The sequence below is a fragment of the Polypterus senegalus genome, chromosome 2, assembly GCF_016835505.1.
Source record: "Polypterus senegalus isolate Bchr_013 chromosome 2, ASM1683550v1, whole genome shotgun sequence".
NCBI classification, from domain to species: Eukaryota; Metazoa; Chordata; class Cladistia; order Polypteriformes; family Polypteridae; genus Polypterus; species Polypterus senegalus.
In genome coordinates, this window is record NC_053155.1 from 53,213,443 (window position 1) to 53,233,453 (window position 20,011).

The 20,011-nt window shown below is 39.2% G+C and overlaps 1 protein-coding gene across 2 annotated transcripts in view; it reads left to right on the forward strand.

Annotated features, from left to right (window-relative positions):
* gpr156 (G protein-coupled receptor 156) overlaps positions 1 to 20,011 on the forward strand; it is a 70,527-nt gene that overhangs the window by 39,846 nt on the left and 10,670 nt on the right. For both annotated transcript variants that reach the window (XM_039743693.1, XM_039743694.1), the window contains exons 5-8: positions 516 to 651; positions 6,126 to 6,236; positions 13,421 to 13,546; positions 13,669 to 13,764. In XM_039743693.1, the coding sequence (XP_039599627.1) occupies positions 516 to 651; positions 6,126 to 6,236; positions 13,421 to 13,546; positions 13,669 to 13,764 (469 nt within the window). The remainder of the gene's footprint in view (positions 1 to 515; positions 652 to 6,125; positions 6,237 to 13,420; positions 13,547 to 13,668; positions 13,765 to 20,011) is intronic.

Sequence of the window (20,011 nt, forward strand, 5' to 3'; positions counted from 1 at the left end):
TGATTCGACAATTCCTTTCTCATGAAGTGCACACTTAATCCATTGTGCATGTTTTTTTCTTTAATCATCTACTGACCTTTTTCTCGATGAATGTACTTAATAAGTACTCCGCTTACTCTCAATTTTATGAATTTGTTCTGTAATATAGCTGCCAGTCACTTTAATCTTTACACATATGGAATTTTAAGGTTTGCTGTTGGGCATCTGTTAGTCTATGTGACCTTATTAAACACCTTGTTTCATCTTATTAAGGCTTACAAAGCACCAGTGACATTTTACAATATTCTATCTACTGTATAGTACAGGCTTTGATTGTCTTAGCAAAAAGGGTAAAACTTTTGAATAGGGGCTTTCATTGAATAAAAGCTAACACTCTTACCTGAAAGAACTGCTGTAACTGATGGTCACTCTTTAGCTGCTGCGCAGGCACCGTGTTAATGAAGTGTGTCCAGGTGTCCTGTTTGTCAAGTCTGCCAAGAGTCACTTTCCTTTTTTCTCTTCCTTCTGCCTTTTAGGATTGTAAAAATGTCCAGTCCCAACCTCAACATAGTGACACTGTGTGGAAGTCTCTTCACTTACAGCAGCGGCTTCATGTTTGGAATTGAGGAAAGGCTAACACTATCAGGAAATGCTACCAAAGCTCTAATGCAGGTAAGCAACTCATGAGTGTGGTTGAACAGATCCAACTGTTTATCAGTAGATGGTCTCCATGCTCTTTACAATAGGATCTCAAACCCAATTTCTGGAGACCCACAGTTGCTCCCAGGTTTCATCCTGGATGCTTCCTCAGTTACCTTTTATTGGAATATACTTTGCATTAACAAGCCATATGAAGTAACATGCATCATTAATAATAGCAAGAACTGATGGAAATGTCCTGTCATGGCTAGTCTTTAGTCCAATGTTGACTCTTTCCTGTCTTCCATTCTTGTTATTAATACTCGTCTCTTGCCTCATCATTTTCTTCTGCTTCATCTTTCCTCCTCCTCACTGAATCTTCTCCAACAAAGGTTATTCTCCCTTGTCTGTCTTGCTGTTAATCCACTTTAATAGCCTATTGTCATCCTAGAAAACCCATTTTCTTCATTTTACCCTATTGGAGCTATTGGCAGTAATGTGGAACCCGGGGTTAACATTAGCAAGTGGTAGCACTGGGTGAATGTCATTCAGAATCGGGTTTCGATTGGCCAACACTACCGAGCAACAAGGTAGTTGTAGTGCTCTGTGGATGAGACCAGTAGGCTTGGCTGCCTCTATCACTAGTCGTTCAATGGCGTGGGGAGTGCAGAGGAAGTATAGTTATATAATGTGTGTGTGTGTGTGTGTGTGTGTGTATGTATATATATATATATATATATATATATATATATATATATATATATATATATATATATATATATATATATATATATATATATATATTATATATATATATATATATATGTGTGTGTGTATATGTATATGTGTGTGTGTGTATATATATATATATATATATATATATATATATATATATATATATATATATATAATATATTATAGGCGCACGGTGGCAGTGGTAGGGCTGCTGCCTGCAGTAAGGAGACCTGGGTTGCTTCCGGGTCCTCCCTGCGTGGAGTTTGCATGTTCTCCCGTGTCTATGTGGGTTTCCTCCGGGCTCGGTTTCCTCCCACAATCCAAAGACATGCAGGTTAGGTGGATTGGCGATTCTAAATTGGCCCTAGTGTGTGCTTGGTGTGTGGGTGTGTTTGTGTGTGTCCTGTGGTGGGTTGGCACCCTGCCCAGGATTGGTTCCTGCCTTGTGCCCTGTGTTGGCTGGGATTGGCTCCAGCAGACCCCGGTGACCCTGTATTCGGATTCAGCGGGTTAGAAAATGGATGGATGGATGGATGGATATATATTATATATGTAATTTTTTTTTTTACTTATTTATTTATTTTGAGGGGTTGTTCAGGGGGAAAGAAAGATTGGTTCGTATATGCTTCATCCTAAATGGCTACAATCTTGTAACGTGCCAGATGTTGGCTATGTACAGTAAAGTAAGATATTTCTAATCTTTAAGAATACATACGGTACACTTGACTAAAGATTCTTATGTATAAAAGCATATTTATATACACATCAACTACCCTGACAATTAGTAAGACTAGTGATGCAACTGTAATTATGATTATATCTTAAGCATATGCTTTATGCCTTTCCTAACCTATTATGATCACTCTTACATTCAAATTGATCTGTTTATGTCTCAGCTGTAAATTTCTTTAAAGATAAAGCAATAAATATTGGGTAACAGGTGAACTCACTATTGAGGAGCACTTGGAAAAAGCATTATCAAACAAGTCTGACAGAATCAGTGTACATTTGATATTTGATCAGTTTGAACCACTGTAATACAATTACTTTAAATATAAAAGTAGGTGGGATCTTCTGTTATAAAGGCCTCCTGCCCAGTTAAGGAACCATCTACCCTGAAGGAGACGCCAGCCAAACCATGTCGCCTATGACAGAATAGATGTGCATATGTATTGAAAGGGATGCAAAAATAGATAGCTGGTGCTTGGCAGACTGTGGTGTGGCAGTCTGAACAAATGTCCAAGACCAGTTTTTAACACCAGCCCATTCCTAGTTACCTGCCACTAATGCCAATGATGAATGCTCTTTATCAAAGTGGCCTTTGGCATAACATAGGCTGAGGTCTGTAGTGAAAGGAAGACCCTTCAATAAATAACTGGAATTAACAGGACTCATAAAGGACTTTGCTTCAAAGAAATTCCAGAATAAAAAAGTAGGTCACTGAATGGACTAGTGGAAGTGATCTTGTTTGCTCATATTTTGTTTTTTGCAACTGATTGACATTGCTTGGTCTTTCACTTAGTGTTGCTGATATCATATGGTTGGTCCAAGAGACTGATTGGTAGCAATTGTGTTCATTGCTCTGGCCTATAGTGAGAAGTCAAGCAAAGTGACTCCTTTTAGTAATTACAATTTGCAAGCTTTCGAGGGCAACTTCAGCCCCTTCTTCGGACAAGTACAACATCTTACATCTTGCCTGAATAAGGGGCCTGAGTTGCTTGCAAATTGTAATCATTTTAGTTAGCCGATAAAAGGAGTCATTTTGCTTGACTTCTCATTACATCCATAATGGCTATCAGGGTACAACACCATAGTACTATGGCCTATAGTATATTATTACCTTCATAAATTTAAAAGTAATATTCTCTTCAAGTGCCACACAGTGATTGTGTTTTTCATCCTTGCATTAGGTCAATTCCTGTAAATACAAACACTCCATCTTTCTGCACCTTACTTTCAGGAAAGTCATGGTTGGCAAGGCCCTAAATGATTCAGGTCATTTTAAATGTGGGAGGAAAACCTGCATTGAGGAGCGCGTATAAACTCCACTCGGATTTAAACTCCAGGTGGTGGACCCATCAGGCAGCCACTATGCTGTACAATTGTACAGTACATGGATCTTTTTATCAGTACTTTGAAATACCATACAGCTTAGAAACATCCCTGCAGATGACCGATGAATGTGAAGCAATGATTCCCTGGATGCTCTCGTGCCTTTGAATTCTGCATCCACCTCCTTAGCTGCTCAGACTCCCTGTGATACATTATAATAAACATTTATTTGAATAAAAATATCTATTAAATTAATAAATAAATCCACTGCTTCAGTAGTGTAATAAAATCCTGGGTTTTCACTGCTTCTTCATAACACCAGGATCCCGCTGAAAACTGTGATTTGCAGAAGTACTTCTCTAAGACACATCAAAGTCTAGATTATGATGTAAGAAGTACAAACGAAAAAACAGATACAAATGAATCAGTAAAATGGTTAATGGAGATGGTAATCACATTAACCTTGCACATCTGGACTATGCTTAAAAAAGAAGCTTCATGAATGTGGGAACCTTCAAAGAGAGCAAAAGAAGATAAGCCCAGGGCAAGAGGATTTTATATAAGAGCACTCATCTGGCGGCTTTGGGTTCTCTGGGATGAGGAGTAGGAATGTGCTCGGCCCTGCAGGCTACGCAGAGTTCGGAGTTATGTATGCCTTTCAACGAGATGGTAGGGTCTTCCAAAAGAGATGACTGATCTGCTGCATCCAGGGAGCTTATACAATACATTGTGTTCAGAGCGGGGGGAGTCCTCCTGCAGGGGGTGGGCTGTAGATGTAGACTTAACCTATGTGAATTCAAAACTCTTTGGTGTATCTGATAGAGAGCTGAGATGCTTGTGCTTTTGTTACTATTAAGTGCATCTCAGCCTTTCTTCAGCGTGCTAGAATTTAGCTTTTTTTCTGTGTTGATTTGTCAGTTGCTGGGGAGGTGGGGTGTGCTGGTAGGGGGAGGGAGCAGTAGAATGGAATTATACTAAAGAAAAAAAAATATTGTGACTCTGCCCACCAGCCTGATGATATTTTTATGAGCGTACTTCATATAACATCATGAACAATCCCTCAGTAATCCATCAGCAGCATTGCTTGAATTATTTGAATTAGCTTTCCTATTGCTGCCAAGTAAGCAAATAAATACATAGCAGCAAGCTTTGATGGCTCAGCATTTTATTCATTTCTTCTTGCTCTTCTGTAACAAAGTGGCCTGTCCCTGAAGGAGAGGCACTAAAACCGAACATGGGGTGGCATCCCCAACCTTGAGTGTCAGGTGGAGGGGACATCCTGAGCCATGCTGTGGTAATCCACTGCCAGCTGCCATACCACTTCAGGATTTTTAGGAGAACACGGCCTTCAAAAGTCACAAGTACACTCCCGGCCGCTTTATTAGGTACAAGGCTCAAATGCTTGTTAATGCAGAAATCTAATTGGCCAATCACATGGGAGCAACTCAATGCATTTAGGGATGTAGACATGACCTGTTGAAGTTCAAACTGAGCATCAGATATGGGAAGAAAGGTGATTTAAGTGACTTTCAATGTGGTATATAGTTGATAGTTCCATTTGGACTGGTCTGAGTATTTCAGAAACTGCTGATCTGCTGGGATTTTCATGTACAACCATCTCTAGGGTTTACAGAGAATGGTCAGAAAAGGGTAAAATATCCAGTGAGGGTTAGCTGTCTGGGGAAAAAATGCCTTGTTGATTGATAGCAGAGTTCAGAGTGGCCAGACTGGTTCCAGCTAATAGACAGGCAAAGTAACTCAGATAAGCATTTGCTACATGTGAGAAATGCAGAAATGCATATTTAAATGCACAACATGTCAAACCTTGAAGTAGATGGGCAACTGCAGCAGGAGACCACACCGGACTAAGAATAACCAACTGATGCTACACTTCACAGAAGCTCACCAAAACTGGACAATAGGAGATTGGAAATTAGTTTCCTGATCTGATGAGTCTCGATTTCTGCTGCAACATTCAGTTGGTAGGGTCAGAATTTGGCATCAACAACAGGAAGGTATGGGAGCCTTCTATCAACGGTTCAGGCTCATGGTGGTGGTGTGATGGTATGGAGGATATTTTCTTGGCAGACTTTAGGCCTTTAAGTACCAACTGAGCAAATTTTAGATGGTACAGCCTTCCTGAGTATTGTTGCTTACCATGTCTATCCCTTCATGACCACAGTGTACCCATCTTCTGATGGCTACTTCCAGCAGGATAACACACCACGTCACAAAGCTCAAACATAACAGAGTTCACTGTACTCAAATGACCTCCACAATCACCAGATCTCAATCCAATAGTTCATCTCTGGGATGTTGTAGAACAGGAGATTCACGTCATGGATGTGCAGCTGGCAAATCTGCAGCAATTGTGTGATGCTATCATATCATCCATCCCAGGACTAGCAAGGTGTACTTCACAAAGTGGCCAAAGAATGTACATATTGTAGAAGCACCCATGCTTCTACACTTGGCACACTGGTGAGTTACTTGGTGGAAGTTGAGTATTTATTCAGTGATGGAGACCTGGTAGTCATCTTGGTAGCCTCTGGGGTCCGATGGCATTGTTATGCAGTTTAAGTTCAGTTGACATTCTGGCAGTGGTTGGCATCACCTTGAATACTTAACCCCCAACATATTTGTTTGAATTGATGGTATTAAATACTTGCCACTACTGCAAAGGATGCCTATTCTCAGTTATTTTTTAAAATTTTTTACAGGCCCGTATCTGGATTCTGTGTATCGGAACCTCACTTGTGTTTGGACCAATCTTGGGGAAAACCTGGCGCCTTTACAGAGTCTTCACTCAGCGTGTGCCAGACAAAAGGGTGGTGAGTATCATTGTTTTCCACCTTCAACTTGGTTAAACATAAATCTAATAGTCTTCTGGGCACTTCAGTCATATAAAAAAGTTTGGTAAACCCTCTCAGCCTGCATAATAATTTTACTCTACTTTCAACAAAAAAGATAACAGTGGTATGTCTTTCATTTCCTAGGAACATCTGAGTACTGGGGTGCTTTCCGAACAAAGATTTTCAGTGAAGCAGTATTTAGTTCTATGAAAGTAAATTAAATGTGAAAAACTGACTGTGCAAAAATTTGGGTCCCCTTGTAATTTTGCTGATTTGAATGCATGTAACTGCTCAATACGGATTACTTGCAATTGGTTGCACCCAATTGGTTGGATTAGCTCATTAAGCCTTGAACTTCATAGACAGGTGTGTCCAATCATGAGAAAAAGTATTTAAGGTGGTCAATTGCAAGTTGTGCTTCCCTTTGACTCTCCTCTGAAGGGTGACAGCATGAGATCATCAAAGCAACTCTCAAAAGATCTGAAAACAAAGATTATTCAGTATCATGGTTTAGGGGAAGGCTACAAAAAGCTATCTCAGAGGTTTAAGCTGTCAGTTTCAACTGTAAGGAATGGAATCAGGAAATGGAAGGCCACAGGCACAGTTGCTGTTAAACCCAGGTCTGGCAGGCCAAGAAAAATATATAGGAGCGGTATATGAGCAGGATTGTGAGAATGATTACAGACAACCCACAGATCACCTCCAAAGACCTGCAAGAACATGTTGCTGCAGATGGTGTATCTGTACATCGTTCTACAATTCAGCGCAATTTGCACAAAGAACATCTTTATAGCGGGTAATGAGAAAGAAGCCATTTCTGCACTCGCGCCACAGAGTCGCTTGTTGTATGCAAATGCTCATTTAGACAAGCCAGATTCATTTTGGAACAAAGTGCTTTGGACTGATGAGACAAAAATTGAGTTATTTGGTCATAGCAAAAAGCTCTTTGCATGGCGGAAGAAGAACACCTCATTCCAAGAAAAACACCTGCTACCTACTGTCAAATTTGGTGGAGGTTCCATCATGCTGTGGGGCTGTGTGGCTAGTTCAGGGACTGGGGCCCTTGTTAAAGTTGAGGGTCGGATGTGTTCAACCCAATATCAACAAATTCTTAAGGATAATGTTCAAGCATCAGTCACAAAGTTGAAGTTACGCAGGGGTTGGATATTCCAACGAGACAATGACCCAAAACACAGTTCGAAATTTACAAAGGCATTCATGCAGAGAGAGAAGTACAATGTTCTGGAATGGCCGTCACAGTCCCCTGACTTGAATATCATCGAAAATCTATGGGAGGATTTGAAGCAGGCTGTCCATGCTCGGCAGCCATCAAATTTAACTGAACTGGTGAGATTTTGTATGGAAGAATGGTCAGAAATACCTCCATCCAGAATCCAGACACTCATCAAAGGCTATAGGAGTCATCTAGGGGCTGTTATATTTGCAAAAGGAGTCTTAACTAAGTATTGATGTAATATCTTTGATGGGGTGCCCAAATTTATGTACCTGTCTAATTTTGTTATGATACATATTTTCTGTTAATTCAATAAACTTAATGTCACTGCTGAAATAAAATATATATATATTCTAGCAGAATACCCGCGCTTCGCAGCGGAGAAGTAGTGTGTTAAAGAAGATACGAAAAAGAAAAGGAAAAATTTTAAAAATAACGTAACATGGTTGTTAATGTAATTGTTTTGTCATTGATATGAGTGTTGTTCTCATATCTATCTATCTATCTATCTATCTATCTATCTATCTATATATATACCCGCGCTTGGCAGCGGAGAAGTAGTGTGTTAAAGAAGAAAAGAGAAAGAAAAGGAAACATTTTGAAAATAACGTAACATGATTGTCAATGTAATTGTTTTGTCACTGTTATGAGTGTCACTGTGATATATATATATATATATATATAGCAAAATACCCGCGCTTCACAGCGATGTCATGTGTTAAAGAAGTTATGAAAAAGAAAAGGAAACATTTTAAAAATAATGTAACATGATTGTCAAAGTAATTGTTTTGTGTATTTGGCGGCAGCGTCACAAAGTTGTTTTCGGCAGCTGCATCAGAAAATGTACCACGACGTCTGACACGCCTCCTTTTTTACTGTTTTCTCACAGCTTGGATTGCTGCTGTCATATATATACACACATACATACATATATATATATATCTATCTATCTATCTATCTATCTATCTATCTATCTATCTATCTATTTATCTATCTATATATATATCTATATAAATATATATATCTATATATATATATATATCTATATATATATATATATATCTATATCTCTCTCTTCATATCTACATATCTATATACATATATACACATACACTACTCTGCAGTGTTAAGAGAGAAAGGCTTTGGTTTGGGATAAAAGGAAAAAAGGTGTAAAGAAAGGAAAGTTGCCTTTTCTTTTATATAGTATAGAGATGTGTTCGCTGGCGTTATGATCGCCTTTTGGGGACAGTCGCGTGGGTCTTGTGTAGACTGGTGAGGCGTCCCGCCATTAATCGGCTGTGATGGCACTGTCAGTCCTCACTCGTGTGCGTGTCTTCATAATCGAGGTGAGGACCTCATAATCGATATCGTGCAAAAGAAAGTGTGAATCGCCTTAATATTATTTTGCCGTGGTGTAGAAAAGGGGTCCGTGTTTGCACTTGTCTGGGCTATAGCGCAGGGGAGGATGAAAAAATTAAAAGTGCTCACTTTGACTTAAGGCAGAAGCGCAGTCAGCGTCTCAAAGGCCGGCACAGCTATGCGGCGCTGGCTGCTCGACTTTTGCTGGGCAGGAGACCCAGTTTTGCAGACACTTCATGATATCAAAAGTCTCAGCTCTTTGGAGGTCATTCATATATATATATATATATATATATAGCAAAATACCCGCCTACTTAGCGGAGAAGTAGTGTGTTAAAGAAGTAATGAAAAGAAAAGGAAACATTTTAATAATAGCGTAACATGATTGACATTGTCATGAGTGTTGCTGTCATATATATGCCTGCCTAAATAAGTCACCCTCGCTTTGCTCTTACTTTTTACCGTTCATTTAATCATGGCTAGTGGCGGAAAAATTATAAAATGGAAGGAGGATGGCTTTACCAAAACAATTATTGATGGCGAATCGATTATTCATAAAGCTTGAATTGGTGATCTGTTTTCTGTGTTAACCTCATATTTTTCATACTTCTTCTCAAACTAAGGTGGTGCGAGGGTAAAATGAATCGGGATGCGCTGATCAATGTAATCGTGTACCAGGAAATCATGCATTGACAAAAGCTCCCCTTTGCTTGTAATGCAAAGTGTGATTAAATGCATTATTTTTAGCGTTATGGAGCACATGCATGAAGCTTCTCAGCTGTGCTTGTGCTAAGAAAAGGAAAGATTTTAAAAATAACGTAACACGATTGTCAATGTGACCTTTTGTAAGTAGTGCCTGGAGGATTCAGTGTGGAGAAACTCTAGAGACAGCGTGTGTATTAACTTGTGGATTTTTCTGTGAGTATTTGGTGGCAGTCTGACGAAGTTGCTTGGAAGACAGCGTTAACTGGAGCTCAGCTCAGAGCGAAATGAGGTGAATGGGAGGGGAGATGATGACGTGACTCCCCCACCCGCCTTAACTGTCAATCCCCCACAAACCACAGTCTCTCGGAATTTGCATAAGCACACCCTTCACCTACAATTTTAACTTAGTTACAAAGTGATCAAAACTCGTTTATATCCTCGTCCTCTCATTAAACTTGTATCCCGCATTACCTGTGGGCATGTGAAGCGCCAGCGTAGCCTGTCTATGAACTTAATTTAAAGTTTAGGTTTACACCGTGCTTTCTTTCTGAGGTAGCAGCACTCATGAATATAGTAGTATATGTCACTCGCTCGCTTCTTATTGTTTAGCTGCCTTCTCAATTATAAAATGCATGTTTTCTTAAGCGCTTTTTGGAGGTCTTCCTGGTTTTCTACCCACTGCGTTGACAGTCAGTTCACGTGATTACGTGGGAGGCGTGATGATGTCACACAAAACTCCGCCCCCCCACACGTCATTCCAGCTCAACTCCATTACAGTTAATGGAGAAAAATACCTTCCAGTTATGACCATTAGGCGTAGAATTTCGAAATGAAACCTGCCCAACTTTTGTAAGTAAGCTGTAAGGAATGAGCCTGCCAAATTTCAGCCTTCTACCTACACGGGAAGTTGGAGAATTAGTGATGAGTGACTGAGTGAGTGAGTGAGTGAGTGACTGAATGAGTGAGTGAGGGCTTTGCCTTTTATTAGTATAGATAAAAAATCCTAAGCCTAAAAGTGCCTTTTTTGTCACACTTTAAATGGGGCTTATTTTAAAACCTACATATATATGTTTGGTACAACTCTTTTTAGAATTTTTCAAACTTTAATGTGATGTTGTTTAGATTTTCAGATTCTTATTCCATTTTTAATTTATAAACTAAATAATATCAAGAACTCGCATCTCACGAGACAGAACTTTGTGCCAAAAGATTAAAACACAAACAGTAGGACAGCTGCTGTAAAGGCTTTTAAATGTTCGAAGTGCCACACGAGATGCAGATCACGCAGCACACCAGCAGCTGATCGAGCAAAGGGGAGGTTAAAAAAAAAAAAAAACTACTTCCCATTGTATCACCGTTTAAGAGGGGGTTTCGGAGGAGCGACCGCATCTCCTTGGGGTGCGTTCAACCCTCCTATTCACAATGCCAGCAGCAGAGATGCGAGCGAAGCAAGCAGGGAGGGAACCCCTAGTGCATTGCATTGGTCATTCTAACAGATGGTGCATCACAAAAATTAACAGTTTTTTTGTAAATCCCATACTGAATGGCATATAACCAAGACAAGTGCATTGTGTGGTGCACTGCAAACATTAATGTTGAGGTCTACGTTGATTACTTAGATTTCAAAACATCTTAGACAGGTAGCATATCTAGCTTTGGTGTATTTTAATTAGTGTCCCATTAATGCACACTGTCAACTGCCACTTTTATAATATACACACACACACACACACTCAGCCATTATTTCTCGAAAGCTGGTGGTGGGTACTTCTCTAGGCAGTCCAATCAAAAGACTTAAAAGAATACTCCACCCAAAAATGATATATAGATTTTTTTACATTTACTTACCCTATGTGGTTTGTACTGATGGCTAAGAAAAATTCCTAGTCTCATGTTTTCATGCACAATGGACTCAAAGAAGTTTGATTTAATGGAAGAGGGTGATGACCAATGCAAGACAACAGCAAACATCAAACCATCCATGGAAAAAGTCATGTTACTTGTGCAACATAATCCTTGTTAAATCATCCACTCATATACTGAAAGTGTGCAAAATGCATGCAGTTATGCCTAAAATAATAAATCAATTACTTAGGTAAAATGAAAGTAGCTCAGCACATAGAACCCTTTCACATGGGGTCATGCTTTTGAATCGAAGGTCAGACTGTCCCCTCATACACTGACCCAGAGTCCTGTGTTCAATTCAAATGCTCAACCACGTGTGAAAGGGGTCCAGGTGGTGGGCTACTTTCATTTTACCTGATTTAACAATGTTTTAGTGTACAACTGAGTTACTTGGTATGGATTATATGACATAAGTAATGTGAGATTTTTTTCATGGATGTTTTGATATTGTTCGCTGTTGTCCAAAATTGTTCACCCCGTTTCCATTAACCTCCTTGGTATTGGCTCTAAGCGTGACAGGTATGTCATTATGGTTAAGCTCAAGTCAGACTTGGGGTGACGTGTAATGCTCTGTTTCACAATGTTAAGCCCAAATAACTGTCAGGTGAGCATTGTGCTGTCATCTAGTGGATAAAATAACAGTATGCTGTAAAAACGCACAAATATATATATCTATGCATTTTGCCCCTTTTAAGGTAACTCATCAACATTCAAGTGTGGGGTGGAGGCTTCAATCAAACCACAATTGCATGTAAATGAAAAGCTATAAAGTCAATTTTTTTAACAAATTGTAATGACAATGTGAATCGGTCATCAGAAATTGACACAGATAGTGAAACTGATGCATACATTACTACACAACTGAACTGCCATGGTATGCCTTGTGAATTTGGTGGGTCACTTAGGTATTTGGCAAAAACGCAGAATGATTGTGATCAAGTAGAAAGACTTTAGCCCCCTAAGCACTGTTCACATTGCAGCAATTGTTAATATTCAAGTCAGGGGAAATGTAGACGTCGCTAAGCCTTGCACTGTGGTGGTCTACAATAACACAAAGGGTGTGTTAATTGTGAGGTTCAGGCACTGACATTCTGTCCTGTCATTCGCAAGCAACAGCAAAAATATTATTAAAACAATTGTGCTAAGAAACCGACTTCTAAAGTCCTGATTTCAACATTTGACTATGCATTGCTTGACTGTATCAAAACATTTCGTACAAAGGACGTGTACTCAGTTAGCATCAGTACAACAGTAAACACTACACTTAACATTTCCTGCTGTATTTATGTTAACATTTTGATATTTACATGTTTCTTTTGCATGTTATAACATTTTACGTTTTTGACTCATTTTTCTGGAGTAAATGTGAAGTGAAGGAGGCTGCAGAATAAACGTTCTGTAGTTCCGTTCCTCATTAAAACCTGGGATTAACATTATATTCTCATCTGTCACCACAAACCATATGGGGTAAGTAACATATAAAAAATATGATTTTTAGGTGGAGTATTCCTTTAATATGATCACCTAGTGTAAAGTGGGTACCTGCTACTCTTCCTGGTACATCCCAAATGTACTGATGTGTAAAACTCGTGAAATGAAAATAAGCATGTGTCTGCAGCCTGAAAGAATCTCCCTTATCGGTTACATATTGTTAGCAGGGTTTAGTGAATATTGTATTCATTTTACTTTGTCATTTTGTTTACGACTTTTTGAGACTTGTTTTTTTTGTTTTGACAAAAGATGCTAACCAAAACCAAATTTGATTTATTAATTAAGGATTGCCAGTTTCTGCAGTTGTGCCTTTGTTTGGTTGACAGCAAACAAACGAGTTATCAAAGCTCCTCATTCACATTCCAAGACACAAACAGGATGTGTTTCCTGCTTTTATTGTCTTCCCAGCTCTCCGCCATTGATCTTTTCAGAATCTTTTTTTTTTTTCTCTCTCTCTTCTCTCTTTCAGATTATTAGAGATAACCAGCTCCTGGCCCTTGTTTCTGGCCTAGTAATGGTGGATGTCCTGGTCTTGGCAGCTTGGGGTTTGACTGACCCTGTGCAGTGTATCCGCACCTTCAGTGCTGCTGTTAAGGTATGGAAAACTCGGGGACTTCAAGAGCAGCAATATATTCATTTTGAAATTTAACATTAATTCAGAGGGATAAGAAACAGCTCAGACCATTCCTGTTCAGTGTTTCCTTTTAATTCTCTCAGGTTTCAGAAAGTCGCATCTCATATTCAGCCTCTAATCTGGAGTACTGCTCTTCCCTCTACACTGATGTCTGGATTGTTTCGTTTTCCATCCTTAAGGTAAAACTTTGCCTGCTAATGTATTGTCAGAGTACTGATGCTTGGGTCTCGGGTAACAGCTGTTATGACTGTGTTTCCAGGATGTTTTTTCTTGCTACTTCCAATTTAAAATCAAAAATAAATATAAATGAATAATTACAAGGAAAAAAAATTTCATTTACTCATTTGTTCTATTCCTGATTCTGCTTATTCGAATAGAGGTTCCTTACAGGCAAAGCAGAACCAGTCTCGTCAGTTTGAGTTGAAAAGCAGGAACTAGAACTTTACATGGTGCCAGTCCATCATAGGGCCAACAACCAGACTCACTCTGTCAAAAGTTGTTCGTTAGATTAGAACATTAGAACACTCTAGACGAGAACAGGCCATTCAGCCCAACAAAGCTCGCCAGTCCTATCCACTTATTTCTTCCAAGAAAACCTCAAGTCGAGTTTTGAAAGTCCCTAACGTCTTACTGTCTACCACACTACTTGGTAGCTTATTCCAAGTGTCTATCGTTCTTTGTGTAAAGAAAAACCTCCTAATGTTTGTGTGAAATTTACCCTTAACAAGTTTCCAACTGTGTCCCCGTGTTCTTGATGAACTCATTTTAAAATACAAGTCTCGATCCACTGTACTAATTCCCTTCATAATTTTAAACACTTCAATCATGTCACCTCTTAATCTTCTTTTGCTTAAACTGTAAAGGCTCAGCTCTTTTAATCTTTCCTCATAATTCAACACCTGTAGCCCTGGAATCAGCCTGGTTGCTCTTCTCTGGACCTTTTCTAGTGCTGCTATGTCCTTTTTGGAGCCTGGGGACCAAAACTGCACACAGTACTCAAGATGAGGCCTCACCAGTGCATTATAAAGGTTGAGCAGAACCTCCTTGGACTTGTACTCCACACATCTTGCAATATATCCTAACATTCTGTTAGCCTTCTTAATGGCTTCTGAACACTGTCGGGAAGTCGATAACTTAGAGTCCACTATGACTCCTAAATCCTTCTTATGAGGTGTGCTCTCAATTTTCCGACCGCCCATTCTGTTTTCAAACCTAACATTTTTACTTCCTATGTGTAATACTTTACATTTACTGACATTAAATTTCATCTGCCACAAATCTGGCCAATTCTGTATGCTATCCAAGTCCTTCTGTAATGATGTAACGGATTCCAAATTATCTGCTTATCCACCTATCTTGGTATCATCTGCAAACTTAATCAGCTTGCTACTTATATTCCTATCTAAATCATTTATATATATTAAAATTAGCAGCGGCCCTAGCACTGACCCCTGTGGAACAACACTCTTAACATCGGCCAGTTCTGAAGCGGTTCCTCGCACCATCACCCTCTGCTTCCTGTGTCTGAGCCAATTCTGCACCCATCTAAAAACATCACCCTGATCTCCCACTTCTTTTAATTTGATGCCCAACCTCTCATGTGGCACCTTATCGAATGCTTTCTGAAAGTCCAGATAAATAATATCATAAGCTCCCCTTTGATCATATCCTTTTGTTGCCTCCTCATAGAATTCCAGCATGTTAGTAAAACACGACCTCCCCCTTCTGAACCCATGCTGACTGTTCAGAATAATTCTTGGATTTGCCCTGTCACCCTTTTTATATAATGGGATGATATTTGCCATTTTCCAGTCCTTTGGAATCTCTCCAGTGCTCAGTGACTTCCTAAAAATATGTGTCAAGGGTTTATATATGTACTCACTAGTCTCCTTAAGAACACAAGGATAAATATTATCTGGTCCTGGTGATTTGTTTGATTTCATCTTCAATCTGAGCAGCACTTCCCCCTCTACAATTTCCAAATCCCTCAGTACCTCCTTAGTAGTTGCGTTTACCTCTGGCAGGTTATCCACTTGTTCACTTGTAAACACCTCAGAAAAATGTAAGTTTAGGGCATCTGCTATTAATTGTCTGTATCTTTTAATTCCCCTTTACTATTTCTGATGAACTTGACCTCCTCCTTAACTGTTCTTTTACTACTAAAATACTGAAAGAATCTCTTGGGGTCTTCTTTTGCCTTATCTGCTATATTCCTCTCCAACTGTCTTTTAGCCTCTCTGATATCCTTCTTAATGGTTGCCCTCATGTTCTCATACGCGCTATGATTCACTTTGCAGTCATTAGTCTTATATGCCTTATGCAGCAGTTTTTCCTTTGCAACTTCTTTTATAAATCTTTATTAATCCACCGTGGAGTTTTTTTTAGTTTCCTATTAATTCCAAATTTAGGTATGTATCTGTCCTGCATTACATGTAAAACATTTTTAAACCTGTTCCACTGCTCCTTGACTGTCTCCACATTTAACAGCTTATCCCAGTGTATCCTACTTAGACTTTGTCGCATCTGCTCAAAATTAGCCCTACCAAAGTTCAACTTAACAATTTTAGTCTTTGCATCTGCACTCTTACAAAATACTGAGAATTGTATTACATTATGGTCACTTGACCCTAGTGGTTCAATCATCTCTACACCCTCAATTCTATCCTGATTATTACACAATACTAAATCCAGACAGGCTTCACCCTGTGTTGGTGCTTTAACATGCTGTGTTAAAAACCAGTCGCTAATTACTTCTAAAAACTCCTGCTCTTGTGCTCCTCCATCTGCAAGGTTATCCCAGTTAATATTTGGATAATTAAAGTCCCCCATGACTATAATATCCCCCTGTAAACTTGCCTTTTTGATATTACTAAAAAGATGTGTGTTACTGTCTGAATTGGGTGGTCTATAACACACTCCTAAAATAAGACCTGTTTCCCTAATATTTTCCAGGTGAAGCCACATGTCCTCACTAAGATGGGGCTTATCATCCAACTGAAGAGGTCTTGCGTTTAAACTCTGTTTGGCATAAACAGCAACACCACCTCCTTTTCTATTCTTTCTATCCTTCCTAAAAAATGTGTATCCCTCTATGCTACACTCTTTGAATTTGGATCACAGACTACCCTTATGTATGTCATTTGTCACAACACAGAACAGACCAAAACCTCTCAACAGTCTCTAGCGTTTGCAAAGCACACGTCAGCACGTTGGCAAGTGCACACATCTTAGAATGAATATACTTAGAATGAATCATACCAGGAATACTCACCAATCAGACTAACCTGCAAGTCTTTCAGAAGTGGTGGGAAAACTGAAGTAAAGACAGCCCACCCAGGCATGGGGAGAACATACAAATGTCAGAGAGATGGTGACCATACCAAGATTTAAACCCAGAGGTCTAAAGTTATGAGAAATCGGGCCTAGCCACCACACTAACTTTTAAAGTAATCGCAAAGAGTTTTCCAAATTTTATATAGTGTCTTTCGTAGTGACATTCAAGCAATCATTATACATTATTATTTAGCATGTGAGTTAACGAAATCTTTTTACTTTTATTTAGTGTTAGGTTTTATTATTTACGAATGAGGATGTAAGTTTTATTTCATGTCCGCTTTCTGTCTTACATCTATTGATGATGGGACAGGCTCTGTCTTCTCCATGGTTCTGTAGTGAAAGACGTCATTCTGACAGAATATACTGAAATATCAAATGATATTAGAAAGTTAATCAAAATGTATTTTATAGCAAATATGTAAAATTGCAAGCTATTCAGTTATGACAAATGTTAGGGAATGACATATATTAAAGACAAACTTTATTACAGCGAGTGACCATTATGGATGCCATGTGAATGTGACACTGTGGTTGTATATTATAGTGTCAGTGAAACAGTTAATCATCATAATCTACAGATAATGGAGCTGTAGGGTTGGTTTAGTGCAAGGTTAATACCGAGTAGATGTTAATTTACTTACATGCCACATGGCTCTTTAATCATATCCAGATAACCTTTTTGTTTTCTTTGCTTGAACTTTATATTTTTATGGTTAAGATGATCATTTAGCTTATCTATTATGACTGAAAGCATCAGGAGGTGTAAAATGCTGGTGCACTTCTTCTCTTCCATTTGCACTCGGGCACCTGGGTAGACTTAACAAAGCAGAAAGAATATTCTGATGGAGAGGTTTCTGTGCACACAACTGGACTTGCATGTGCTTACTGGTGACTGGGACCCACATGTGCACAAGCACCTCGTGACACCGTGGAACTTTCTACCCGAGTATGCTGTCTGCTGATGTTTCATTAACTTGCCTTGGCGATCTGTTTGCCACCAGTATCAACTATCTGAGGTGAAAAAGAGGAAACTGTGCCAAATATACAAGTTTGTGAAACTGCTGTTGGGGTAAAACTGAAGCAGTAATTTGTAAGTTGCACTAAATGTTACTCTGTTTTAAGATAGACAAGTTTACAAATTTCCCAATCATTTTTAAGATTAAAATATATATTATATATAAAGTATGCCACATTTCAACAAATTCATGGGGGATTAGACAGACATGATATTGCAATAGGTGCTTCTGTCATTACATGCAAGCGCACCTAAAAAAGGGGTATGAAAAGGGCTCAATACATTTAATTTATCCAGTATCCTTTCCAATGAATCCAGTTTCAAAGCTATTTATTAAACACATGTTTACATTTAATAGTATCAAAGGATGAAGTTCTGCTTTATCCGAAATGTTGGATTTCTTTTAAAGTCAACTCCAAATCAGACACAACATGTTACACAACTTAAAATGTTGTATCATGGATGGACAGGCAAGTTGGCTGAGATGAACCCTGTTGCCTTGCCTGACTGGGAGGCTGAGATAATGGATGGTCTGGAAGAGAAGCAGACTGTTCACTTTCTTAGCCAAGAAGCTGGCATGGGATGCCAGCATAGTGGGAGAAGAAAGATGTGCTGGCACCAGAGTCCTGTCAGGGGTGGACAGAAGGTCCTTACTCACCCTGGGAGGCCAATATAATGGATAGACTGTATTAAGCATCCCAACCAGGATAGTCAGTGTTACTTTTGGCCTCCTGACTAGGAAATGTAAGGGCCAGTGGGAGGCTGCCTTCTATTTTCGTGCCATTCCCCAGTACAGTGGGTGCCAGCATTCCCTCTTGGCGAGTCCCATTTGGACACCCTCGGGACAGCATGGCTCTGTGGTTCCACAGGGCTGCCTTTTTGGGGAGCTGTCAGAAGGAATTTCCCCTGCCTGTCCTAAGATGTCTCCTCTTGATATGGAAGTGCTTCCAGGAGACTATGGTTTAGCAATAGAAGTACTCCCTGGTTGGGTTGAAATGGGAGTCCTCCACATAGCCCAGGGAGTTTGAGGGGGGAGAGGAGTACAACAAAACTCACCTGCGAAGAAGGAAAAGACATTGTATTGTTTACTGTCAGAGGAAAAAGCCTGTACAAGATATTCCTTGAAAATGAATCTTCCATATGGCCTCAATAGTCTTCTATATCTGAAAAAATTGTTTAAATCAAAGTTTTAGACTCAGAATTATAGAATATTTTAGTAAGAAAAAACAATCCCCAAAATACACTTCCATCAACCTGTCCATTTTGTCAACACATTTATGCAGGGCTGGGTCATGGGAAGGCTGGAGTCTATCTCAACAAGCATTAGGCACAAGGCAGGTACAATCCCTAGATAGGTCGGCAGCACCAACATAGCCAAAATACACCTATAATAAGGAATGTACCAAACAGTACCTAGAATACAAAATTAAAAAAAATAAATCATTATTATGAAATAGAATTATCTGAAACAGAAGTAAACAATGAGGAAGGAAACACAAACTTAGAAACTTGACCAAGGAGAAAGAAACAAGAACATGAAGCCGGCACACCCAGAACTAGAAACTGAAACAAAAACTTTTACTAAATTTGGTAATTTGGTTTGCACACATCCTAGCACTGCAATAAAACCAAAGAAGAGCTCGGTAAAACAAATCATGTCTGTCAGCTAACCTGCACAAACAAGACCACCTCACTTGATTAATGCTGCTATGCACTGCTACTCTCTTCACAGTGTACTGCATAACTGCAAAAATATTAACTGACATTAGACTGGCCTGAGAAAAGCTCATGACAGGAGGATTGAGCAATTTTTAAAAAAGGGGCTAAACTCCACTTCTGTGAAAAGAAAATTGTCATAATGCACACAACCCAGTTTGGTTTTAAAGGTAACAGTCAGCAGGGTCCGGACATATAAAGGTCAAAGTGGAAAGCCCTTGGCAGAGTCCATGCCAAATCGTAAGAAGTATTGCATGTGTTGGTGTTTAATATTACAGTTTTTTTATAAATTCAATTGAACTGGTCTTACATTGTACCTTTCTTAGTAAACATTATCACAAAGCTATGAATAATTTAAT